Source organism: Ischnura elegans, chromosome 1, assembly GCF_921293095.1.
Source record: "Ischnura elegans chromosome 1, ioIscEleg1.1, whole genome shotgun sequence".
In the NCBI taxonomy this organism is placed as follows: Eukaryota; Metazoa; Arthropoda; class Insecta; order Odonata; family Coenagrionidae; genus Ischnura; species Ischnura elegans.
In genome coordinates, this window is record NC_060246.1 from 148,178,721 (window position 1) to 148,191,282 (window position 12,562).

Here is a 12,562-nt window from a genome sequence, read left to right on the forward strand (position 1 = left end):
TGTGCGCAAGCAATGGATATGGACGAAATTCTTCTGCTACTTGCAGCGTGTTGTGTTTTACAAATTTAGAAAATGGAGAAAATTATCTCACGCTTTGACCCACTGAAAATTTAAAAATTATGAGAAGGTTATGTAGTTAATGTATTTGTATGTTTACCATGGAAGTTCTTTTCGGTTGATGATCACCTTCAGCGATTGCTGGAATATGAAAGTTTTGTGAATTGCAGATTACGTTTGGCGGCCTCTTACTTAATTTACTTGAAAATGTATTTCCGCGGAATATTCTCGCAGGAGAGAAGTGGGATTTCCTCGAGAAATTTTATGAGTCAAATTGTGAATCAAAGAGATAGTCAGAAAACAGACACCTTTGAATGGTTGGATTCTTTAGCGATGAAGTTTGGCCTGAATGGCAACAAAGTGAGTAGTCTCTCAAGGGTTCTGTTGCACGCAATATTGGTATGATTATAAATCTATTACGTTTAACTTTTCTTCAGGTGACCATAATCCACGAGCCCAGTGATTTTTATCAAACTCTGCTAGATAAATGTCGATCATCTCGTCGGCGAATTACTCTAGCTTCATTGTATTTAGGAACTGGAAGCCTTGAGCGGAAACTAGTAAGTTTCTTATTCAAAGATTTTATTTATTCGGATTAAATTTATTTCGTATTACGATTAGTTGATTACCTGTCAGTACCTGAAATTTAGTAGAATCTTGGAAAACCATGTGTTGGTTGGATTTTCTACATTTTATATTTATGCAATATTGCATGTGATCACTGTTTGCTTGGTCACAATGCAATACCTTTCATATTGACCTTGCATATCATCAGTTAAAATTTTCAGAGATATAATTACTATTATGCAGGCAATTCATGCATCTAACTCTAGAGTTAACCCAAACAATCCGTGAGAGATGCTTTTTCTCTTGCTCCTACATCTGATTAGGTTGGCATCCAAGATATAAATAATGCTACTAGAGTTAGGAAAGCGTATTTACTTAATTCGAATTATTCAATAATTATGTATCCCCTAAATTATAGTTTTTGTTTTATTCCCCCATAGTCATTCAATGTAACCTAATTTCAAAACAAATCCATAGTACAGTCGGTTGCGGTTAATGGTTCTACTGGTTATTTGGGGTAGATCTTGAAGAACAGAACCCCATAGAAGAATACCCTACAGTTTTCTCCGCTTAACTGGGACAGCATACCGCTTTATTGGGCCATGAGTCGGCGACATTGACTTTACACTCCTGAGGAAATTAAATTTTTTTGTTGGAGGAACTAGCTTTTAAACTTGGTAATGACAATTTTAAGGTAGCAGATGGTTGGCTGTCTCGAGGAAGTCCAGAAATTAAATAAAATTTATGACAGCTCATAGAGAAAAAAGTCTGCTGATGTGTGAGTGCAGAGGAGTGGAAATTAAACAAACTCCCCAGGTTACTCCAGAATGTTTGCACTGATGACATTCACAATGCTGATGAAACGGGACTGCATTACCTAGCAACACAAAATGGCTCTCTTTTTTTACAGTCACGTAGGACTTATTGGTTCCAAAAAGCAATGGATCGCATCACTGTTTTGTGTCGTTCAAATGTTTTGGGAACTGTTAAAAATACTCTTCTGGTTATTGGGAAAATGCTAAGCCTCGATGAATTTAAGGGTTAAGAATAAGCCATTTACCAGTGGAGTACCACACCAATAGCAATGCATGGATGACTGCGAGCCTCTTTACGCTATGGTTGACCAGTTGGGTTAAGGAATTTGCACGATAATCAAGTAAGGTTCTTCTTGTTCTTGATGGTTGTATGATACATCCTAATAGCTCAAGTGAGTTAAAAAATATTCAGATGGAATTTCTTCCTCCAAACACAACATCATTGGTGCAACCAAAGGGTATGGGGATCATTAAAAATTTGAAAACACTTTACCGTGGGAAATTATTAGGCTTTATTCTAGAATGTATGGAATCTAACCCTCATCGTCATCCACTGCCAACGAAGTAATTTCAAAGGTGAAAATTTTGCTGGCGAAAATGTTTCTCGCTGAAAGCTGGCGAGATGTCACTTATCAAACAATTCAAAATTGTTTTTTCACTGTGGCTTCAAACATTCCAACGCAGTTTTCAACATTCCAGCAGAACCTGAAAGTGAATTCAACTCGAAACTGCACCAAGTAAAAAGTCATGAGATTTTGATATTATCGGCTGCAATTTGGATTGCTATGGCACCGATGAAATCTGTGAAGAAGATATTGTTGAAACCATGTTATGCAGGCAATAAGGTGAGGATAGTGATGGAGATGAAATCGCACCTGAGAATAGTTGAGTGACAGCTCAAGGTGCAATGAGGTTCGTTGAGGGGTTACAACTCTTCTTTAGGGAATTGGGCAACAGAGGTACCTCAATGTAGTCTTTGGATGTCTGTGCAGACTTTGTTCGTGCGATGAGTATGACGAGAATGCATCAGAGTACATTAGACAAATTCCTGGGACGAGTAGGTAAGGTTTGAATTTTAAGTACTTGCATGTTTAGAAGTAAATGAAATATTTAGGAATCACTTGTTCTCAACTAATTAAAAGTGAATTTTTCTGTACTAGGACTTAGTGAAAGACATTCATCCAGTTTTGCCTGAGGCTGAGAAAAATATTTTCAACAAATATTAGCAAAATTCTTGAAAAATATTATTAAATTAACTATTCTCACAAATGTATTAAGCAAATGAATAGTTAAATGAACATTGTTTGCTATATATATACATTCTCTAGTCTTCTTTTTATCATTTCAACGTTTGTTTATGCATATATGTATACGGGATAGTTCACCTAATTGGGGCAGCCGCTTAATTGGAACAAAGTGCACCTGTCCCAATTAACCAGAATGTACTATAATGATATTGTCATTAGGTTGAAATGGAAATATTCATCGAAGGTAATTATGAAGTTTTTGTTAGGGCTTCACGCCAGGTAATTGGGCTTATTAGTACCTTCATGCTAGGATCCACCAGAAAAGTAAAAGACCATCTATTCATATGAATGGTATATCAATAAATCATTTCAAGAAAACTTCTGTAGGGGTTTTAATCGAGGTTCACAAAATCTCTTTGATCTGTCAATACAAACTGTCAGAAACCTCTTGAAACGTAGGCACTAATTTTCATCAGGGCAGGCATGTTTGTTTTTCACTTCAAAGAACTATACCACTGCATTCTTCCATAATGCCATTTTGTATACTCAAGCATATTCATTGGTTACTTCGTCGGTAAGCCACCTCCATATCATGGGCTCTTTTCTGTCTTAAACTACATATTTACAGCTCAGTGAGCATTCAGGGTATTCCTTTCTCAGTGCTGCAGAAGCCTTTTCAGTTAGAGACCAATTCAAGGTTTCATCTCATAAAAAAATTTTCATGATTTTGTGAGGAAGAGAAACAGAAAAGTATATGATAATAATTGGTGATAAATATAGCTATGAAAATGTATACTGAGAATTTTGTAGTTGTTGAAAAATGTAGGTGTGTCTTATGAGCCTATTAGGTAAAGAGCTAAACGCTGTGCAGGCTCATACCCAAATAAATGCTCTAACCAGTAAACCCTAAAAGATAGTGTTTCCCATACCTGAGGTTCATATGCTTGAGGCTTAAGTTGAGGTGAGATTCACTATCAAAACCAACCTGCTGATTTAAATCTTATGAAAGTTATAGCTCTTATAAGAAAGGAAAATTTTATGATACAATTGCTTACATATGTATTTGATACATATACCTAAAGTTGTCCATATTTTGAATAGAGTAGTTTCCTTCATCAAAGAAAATGAAAGGCATTGATTGCGATTCATTACCCACCATTAGTGTATTCATAATATACCAATTATGTATTTGGTTTTAGAAATACCGGTTTAGACGAATGGCAAGGGTCAATTTTATCCTCATTTGAAAAAGACCAGATTGGCGCCCATGCGATGCCACTCCACGTGACGTCACAGGGACCTAGTTTCTACACGAGAGGCTAGGAGTTTTACATCATCTGAGGTTACCAATGCATGCATGAGGCACAGAGCTCAGGGAAACATGTCTTAATGATCACCTATTAAAACTGCCTAAGGTCGGAAAGTTTTCTTCTTTTGATAAGGTATTATAAATGCTTATTTAAGCCAAGCGCCACCAGCTAGCATGGTACTCGGCTACCTGCTAGCATCCTGCGTCGTATCAGCACTCAGAGCCTCGCCTCAAGGTCACCTCACTTGCGGCAGCGGGAAGCAGAACGATGTCATGCGGAGTTTTTCCTGGCATTCATACTTAGCCGTCGCGTGTTTGCACGCTTGAAAATTTTCACTTTTCATTTAATCACGAAAAATAGATATCGTCATATAAAAATCTAAAAGCGTGAAATACATACTCCAGGAATAATAATCTTTCTAATTTGGCAATAAAAAAATAATAGGAAACCACCCTATTACCTGTCATATCCTTCCTTTTAGGTGCAAAATATTTAGTTAAAGCTGTAGGCATTGAGTTAGGGGATGGAAGAAAATGGAATGTTAATGACTGTGACAACGATTTGCATTTTCTGGTGTACTCTCAGAATGGTTTAAAAGGCTGCAAAGTGTAATTGCAGGAAAAGGCAACAGGAATTTTAATTTTTGGGACTCAAAAGAAGTGGGAGCATGTAAAATTCATAAATGTGATATGGCAGTTTCAAGTGCACATTTAACATCAGTAATGGTTCAAAATCCTCCTATAATTCTCTTCATTCTTTTTTTTGTGAGGTCGAGGCTATCGGTGATAGACTCTCAGAGTCAACAAAGGAAGAGCAGCCCCTGAAAGTGAAGGTGCTCCTTGATTGTAATCGGGGCTCTCGAGGAAAGGAGAATTCTCGCACACTGCTTAGTCCATTGGTAAAATTATATCCAGGATATTGCCAGGTATGTGATGCAGTAACTCAAGTTCTTATAGCCTTTCTTTCAATTCATTGGAGATTAATAATCGAGATGAAAAGAGAATATTAGTGCTTGTAAAAGACATCAACATATTCCATTTTAAAGGCCTGGTTTCACAATGCGTTATAAAATGTAAAATTTAATGTCCAAATGAGCGAACATCAGAATTAATTTTTAAAAATACACTGTGCAACCATCCTACCTGTATAAATGCATTAACAGAAAATAGAGCCTGTTCTAATTTGGTTCATGCATTCGCATATGTTACATTCCAGTCTACCAAAATTATTCATGCATTCACTCAAGTTGTGGAGGTTAATGTTACATACAGTCAGGTCTGTGGATGTTTAAACCATGTAAACTGTGATGCCTACATGGTAATTATGTGTGTCCATTTTAGCATGTGATGAAACTTCTTATGCATGAAGTAGCTGTAAATTACAATTTTTCCCTCTCATACATTTTTTTTCTTACCACCCTTTTGGTGAATGAGGAAAATTATTTTAGCTGCCGAAAATTATTTATCCTTGATGAGACATTATCATCTTGCTGGTGAAATATAAATGAAACTTAAGGATTCATTTTTAATGCTTAAGATCAGAAGTCTGACATGCTAAAAGCTCAAGAGAAAAAATCATCTGAACTGATTCATATAATCTTTGTTTTATTTTGAAAGGCAATCGTATAACCTTGAACCTATATTTTTAACACTGAAGGATTTAAAGTGGTATGTAATCCAAAAAATGTAGGTTTTGTTCTTGTTCATGGGTTATTACAAGAATTTATTCCAAAAGTGAATGAATTACATTGTGCATTATACTATTTTCAGTGAAAGTGACTCAGCACGTTAAAGTGAAGTAGAATGGAAGTGGCTCTGTATCTAGGTGCTCCAATACTTTTAGAGGGTGAAAACCTTGTTTATTAACATGCTCTATAGACAATGTATCAATTAATTATTGTTTCCCCTTGAATTAATTTCATCTGCATCAGGTAGTAGTATATGATTAGTTGAAATTTTACTCTTTAGTTTGCAGTTTCCTTTGAAATCAATGTTGTTAGTCAAAATTTCAACATGATTAGGATTTTTGTCATACCTATTCATTTTCTTGATGAAGAACAGATTGTGCCTCAAAATTTTTGTATCAAAGTGTTTGTAAATCACCCTGTAGTGGAGCACCAAAGAAAATTTCATTTACTGAAATTCACTGGTGAAGTACCATATTTACTTGTAAAAGGTTCATTCAAACAGCTATGAATAAAGGCTGGAGTGATATTATGTCCATGGTGTGACAATTTTCTATGTCGATGATGGAAAATTATCATTTTCATGCTCAGGTTGCCCTGTACAGGACCCCAATATTAAATGGAGTGTTAGGAAACATTATTCCTCAGAGATGGAATGAGGTGTTTGGACTCCAGCATATGAAAATTTATCTTTTCGACGATTCACTCATCATTAGTGGGTAAGTGGGTTATTTTTGCTATGGCACTTAAAAATGTAGTGGGAATGGTTTAAATTACACAATGAGAATTATTTTATGATAGTGAATGGTTTTGAGTGTTTATATGCATCTTTTATAGTGTTATTATTATTTGTCCATGGGGGATTGGCACTTATGTTTTTAATAGCAATTTTGAAGGGTTCCTATAGCACATTCAACATGATAAATGTGTATATGGGTCCAGGCTGCATTGCTCGGATACTGAAGGATGTGCATTCACATAATTGAAAAACTGAATTAATACGCCAGAAAAAATATTCATGTTTTGGTATTTCACGCTGAAAATATTTGGGGTTGAATGGTTTGATGTTTAGTTTTTTACACAATTGGTAAAAGGATCCTTTACTCAGGTCATCTTTTGCTTTTTTCATGGTGTAATCATATGCTTCCACTATTAGGAGCCTTTAAAACTTGCAGCATAGCCATTTATTTCCTCTGCATAAAAAATATCATTCCAAAAAATTTATCTAGGTGATTCCCACGAAATCCATTACTTATATGGTAGCAATATTTATAAAGGCTATGTGTGTTTTGATGTCAATGACTATCATGCATTTTTTTATTTGCTCTTACATTTTCTTTAACCTTTTCCTGAACTGAGGTATGAATATTTATATTTTTTCTTCAAAATTTTAGTGCCAATTTGAGCAATGATTACTTCACAAACCGCCAAGATCGTTACATGCTGGTCGAAGATTGCCCACAGTTAGCAGATTTCTATGATGGATTGGTGTCTTGTGTTTCAAACTTCTCTTATGCCTTGAAAGCCTCGGAATCATCTGCTAACAAAGATTTCGCTGAAGTTTCACATTCTATGTCACCTGGTAAAGAGGTATTTATATAATCATAGCGTAGAAATAGAAAAGTATTGGTTGTTTTGACGGATTTTGGTTTGATCTATTGCTGGTAAATGCAATCATTTTAAGCATGTATATTACATTTGAATGCTGTTTCTGTTGAAATTGCACATTAAAGATGGATGGGAACATATGGATGCAGGCCCTTTTCCAATTTATGGGAGTATTAGAGATGGGTTGAAAAAAAAGCTTAAGTTTTTGATTTGTAAGGGAAAGTACCAATGAAAAGCCTAAATTTTTCTAGAAATCCTGTGGTAAGTAAAGAGTATATAATCTCCTGTCTTTCTGGTTAATCATAGGTGGTTATATCCCATCCAGCACAGGTTGTATACTTTCCAAAAATTCTGAGATAGTAACCTGTGATACAAGTATACACACTAGGCTGGATCGAAAATATAATTTTTTTATAAGGAAACTTTCCTCATTCAGAAAAAGTTGTGAAACTAAATCAAAATGAAGCCTGCAAAATTTGAGATATCTAAGTAAAGTCTTGATCCTTGCGACGTAACTTTTTATTTTATTGGGGTTGAAAATCAAAAATTGCATAATTTTATATTCATCCCCAGTAGATTTTACCATGTTTCAGTCCTGTCGGGTGAAAATTGTCCATTGCATTATAACTGCTACCGTTTATGATATGGTCACGTCTTTTGGGCGTTTCTCCACGTTGTGTTGTCCATAGGTTACCTATGGATAACACAACAGGGAGAAGTGCCCGAAAGCCACGCCTCATAAGGAGAAATGCCATGGAAACCTTAGATCCAACTTGCTACCGTTTAGCTACAAATTGACTGTACAAGGGTGTAAAATGCAGTACAAGGGTGGGGAATCCTTAGAAATGTAATAGGTTTGTACCTTTCCTCACAAAAAATAAAGTCTCAGGGGCAATATTTCTAGTAAATCCTCCTCAGGAGGACGGAATCCCCAACTAGCTGGAGCTTTAACTCCATCATAAGGAATGAGATATCATTTGGTGCTTTTCTAGGTAATAAGTTGAGTCGAGTTTCCACAGGTTTCTAAATTTAGAAAAGAGGAGGAATACCAAAAAGATCTTACGTTTACGGATTTTAAATTTAATTTCAATTTGTCCATGATGACAATGGCTGGCCAAGTCCTCCTGTAAATTTACTCTAATTTGATTTTGTAAGCACTCTTATCATCAAATTACAGTCCTTCAATAGCCTTTTTCCTCTCTTCTCTTTTTCACGCATTTTTTTAAATCTACTTGTATTATCTTTTTGCCCTCTCTCCACAAGTAATTTTGGTTCACATTTGACGTGCTTTCCAATGTTATGAGGTTAGTGTCGGCTTAAGATGGTCTGATACAAACTTTAGAATTTGAAAGGTTAATAAACCCACATTCTTACCTATTATGGTCCGCATGGTTATTGTAACCGCTAGAAATCAATACTTATGAGGAAACCCTTATTTGTTGACTTCTGATTCCTCGGTAGTTGAATTTCCTTGATATTTTGGTAAATAATCCATATGTTTCATTATAATACAACAGAATGGTTTTAACTAATTGTCAGTGCTCTTTTCTGATGGTGTACCAAGGTAAGGTTTTTCTTCCTTCCACTGGCTCTTATTAGTAGTCTTGCACTTGAATCATGGTTAAATGCCACATTATTTGAGTTAAATAATCCTTAACTTTGATCCTATGAAATTAATTTAACAATAGATATTTTAGGAGTGGTAGGAACAAAAATGTGTCTGGTAACCCTGTAACCTGTTTTTGAGTAGTAGAGTAGCACCTTGATAAAACATTGGTTCTCTACTTGCAATTTTTGGTCTCTAAGTAACGTGAACATATAAAGATTCGTTTCTCTCTCTACGATTCGGTTGGTATCTTTCAATTGTAAAGTTCTCCTGACACAAAAATAGAGGATATAATGAACGAACAATTCACCTGTCACCTCTAGAATTTTACCTAGAATAGGTATGTAGTTATATGAAGAGACTTATCCGGCTTATCTGAGATCAGATTAATTTTTTTCCTTTTCTGAATGAGACCATCTATGAAAGTAAGCAGAACTTGAAGACTAAAAAAGTAGCTTTTTAGTTTATCCAAAATCCACAAAAATGCTAAGTAAACAAATAAAACATGAAGACTATGAAGTTTGATACATTCACTGCTGGTGTAAATACCTAACTGGACAAAGTCATTCAAAAATTGACTTCAGAAGGTGTCTGAAGACAGCATATAGAAATCACCAGTTATCTTGTGATCTGTTCTCAAAATATGGCATGCAAAGCATGACTAAACTCAAAATCTCTCCTCAAAATTTTAAGAAATACCAACATTCTTAACATATGTACATATTTCTATATTTTTAGTTCTATTTTACGATTGATGTTTGATGTCGAGCTAATGTGTACTCAGTCTTCCCAGAATACGATCTATCAGTTTTGTTTAAAGATTAACATAGAATCATTCATTTAGCCTAATTTTTCTGTCACATATTTACAACAGTTATTATGTATAGGTTTAGTTTAAGAGGAACTACATTCTCCTTTTATCTTAACTATCTTGTATAACTATTCTCTTTTTAATTATTGTCTTGTGAAAAATAATGGTTACATAAATCTGATATAACCTTTTACTTGCCAATTCACTTATATAGAAATACATACTTCTCATTATCCCTGACCTCGAATTTTATGTTTAGCTATTGCAGTTTTATAGAAATTACAAAGTGGGAAGAGGACAGGAACTAGCCAAGGAAGAGTGTGATACTAGTCTGGATACATGGATTTATCCATTGATAGAAGCTGGGCAACTGGGAGTTCATCAGGATAGTAAAGTCACTGAAATGCTCCTCAAGTCAGTTCCACATGGTTCAACTTTCCACTTAACTACTGGTTATTTCAACTTAACTAGCAAGTACAGTGATGCAATTCTACAGCAGTCCGTTGCAAATTATCATGTCCTCATGGCTCACCCGACTGTAAGTAGCTCCCTACATTTCTAATGTTATTCAGTGTGAAATATTTGTTGAATATTCTCAAATTATTTTGGTAGGTTTTCATGCAATCATTTGTGGGCATAATTTATTTTGGTTAAATCTAGCATATTTATCAAGTCCATACTACATAAAATAGATTATGCAATGAAAATTTATTATTTTATATTTCTAGGCAAATGGTTTTCTAAATGCCAAAGGCATTGCAGGGTCAATACCTGCCGCTTACACTCTGATTGCACGAACATTCTTCCATAAAGTCCTTGAGTCGTGTGGCAATAATGGCCGTATTGGTCTTTGGGAATATTGTCGTGATGGATGGACATTCCATGCAAAAGGATTGTGGTTTACACCTGGAACTTCTTCCTTGCTTCCATCATTAACTCTTATTGGATCTCCCAATTTTGGTCAGTATCCTTGGTGTTATGTTCATATCTCAGTTCATATCTTTTGGAAAAAGTTTCTATTCTGAAAGTCTTGAAGTACATTGTTATTATAGAGGTGGGTTAAACTGTTCATTTTGATGAACCGTTCACTTTGAACCTGTTCAGTAAAAAGAACAGTTCAAAATATCTGTTCATGGCGAACAGTCACGGTCATTCAGGTAGAAAATACTTTTTATTGGACATTTAGAGTAAATGAAAGCTTAGTGTGGTGTCATATGGTTTGTGCAGCTTGTCACAGTATTTTCAAGCAAATTCTGTCCCGGGTCTTTTGTTGGTTATCCGTGTGCAGGACAATATCTGCTGTCCACTTCAGTGGCGTAGCCAGGGGGTGGGTCCGGACCCCCCAAAATATAAAAAAACAATTATTTTCATCTTTAAAAAAAAAATTAAACAATCATAAATTTACAGAATATTTCTTTGAAAAATGAAGTTTTTTTGATCGTTAAAAGTGTTAAAATTAGTTCAAAACCCATTACTTAGTGCCCTGTATTTTTAAAAAATTTCCCCCATGGTTTTGCACCCCCCTCCTCCCCCAAACGAAATTCCTAGGTACGCCACTGGTCCACTTGTAGAATAAGTCAGAATTAATATTTATCAATCCAGCATCTGGTGTTATTCGCGTATTTAACACCAGAAAAGTTTTTTAAATGCTGCTCTTATGAGCAATTTAGACTTTGATACACAGCCAAGTGTTCTTTATACATATTTTTAGTATAAACATAATTTGTAAATCTCTTTCTTAGACTCCTCAGTTAGATATAGATTTTTTTCCTCCTCGTTTCAGCCTGTGTCAAGTATATATCCACGCTAACAATGCAATTAACTGTCAAGAATAGCATGCGTAAGGCGATGAGAAATAATCAGTTTCATTGCTAAATTAGTACTTTTGGTAGAATGTAAAAAAATAGTAAAATATGTTACACCCATGGAATTCTGTAATATATTTAAATATTAAATATGGAAAGCAAAGAAAGAGTTAATGCTTTGAGGTGTATTTATGTGCAAGTAAGCTCAATAAAATACATAAAATGTCGCGCACTGAAAAACCTAATATCATCAAATAAAATTGCCCTAGGTGACGTATTGTTTTCATTCCTTCGAAAATGATGTACATATATATGCCTCCATAGACTTTCTCTGGAAGAATACCAAGTCCTTCCCCTTTAATGTCTAATAACACTACAAACAAGTAATTTGAGGAATGTTGAAGCCAAATTTTTTTCCCAAAATCATCAGTTCAGACCTCTTAACCCTTTCGAGACATCGGAGTTTTCGTCTTAGTATGACTGCTGTACTGAGCCCTGAGAGACTCTTCTTTCTCGTGGTACGGAACATTTTTGGAGGACATTCGTTAAGAAGGGTCTTGCGGAACTTTTTTCGACCCCTCTCCGCTGGGACTCCGCTTTATCTTGGACTCTGAGAGTAGTTATGCTCCCTCCTTTCCGGGTTTACGACCATACCTGCGGCGTTGGTTCACGGTCAACTTATGTATTGCTTATATGTATTTAGCATATGGATAATTGATGCTTGCACGTAAATTGCAGACTTTGAATTGAATTCCTCATTTTTTTCTGAGCATTGTCAAATTTTAAACGAAGTTCTAACGTCAATATTAATGCATTTAATGCAGCAACAATTTCCATGTTGATGTTTATACATAACTCGAGATATAAGTTAATATTTATCGTAGAATTTTGTTTAAAAATTGTAAACTCTGCTCAAAAGATAAATAATTCAATTCATAGTTCATTTTTCTTGAGAAATGAACAAATATTTATTTTGAAAACTGACTAGATAAACAATTTTTATGACCCCTGTCCCTTACCGCTAAGAGGGGTTATAAAAGACGAGGGGTCCG

At 35.1% G+C, this 12,562-nt stretch overlaps 1 protein-coding gene across 2 annotated transcripts in view; it reads left to right on the forward strand.

Moving 5' to 3' along the window:
* Positions 1 to 12,562, forward strand: part of LOC124172008 (CDP-diacylglycerol--glycerol-3-phosphate 3-phosphatidyltransferase, mitochondrial) — a 15,837-nt gene continuing 3,275 nt past the window's right edge. The window contains exons 1-8 of one of the 2 annotated variants that reach the window (XM_046551416.1): positions 1 to 147; positions 228 to 417; positions 495 to 617; positions 4,766 to 4,921; positions 6,272 to 6,399; positions 7,075 to 7,270; positions 9,965 to 10,243; positions 10,434 to 10,665. In XM_046551416.1, coding sequence (XP_046407372.1) covers positions 140 to 147; positions 228 to 417; positions 495 to 617; positions 4,766 to 4,921; positions 6,272 to 6,399; positions 7,075 to 7,270; positions 9,965 to 10,243; positions 10,434 to 10,665 — 1,312 coding nt within the window. In that variant the 5' untranslated portion in view covers positions 1 to 139. The remainder of the gene's footprint in view (positions 148 to 227; positions 418 to 494; positions 618 to 4,765; positions 4,922 to 6,271; positions 6,400 to 7,074; positions 7,271 to 9,964; positions 10,244 to 10,433; positions 10,666 to 12,562) is intronic. The other variant, XM_046551408.1, reaches the window with a different exon arrangement.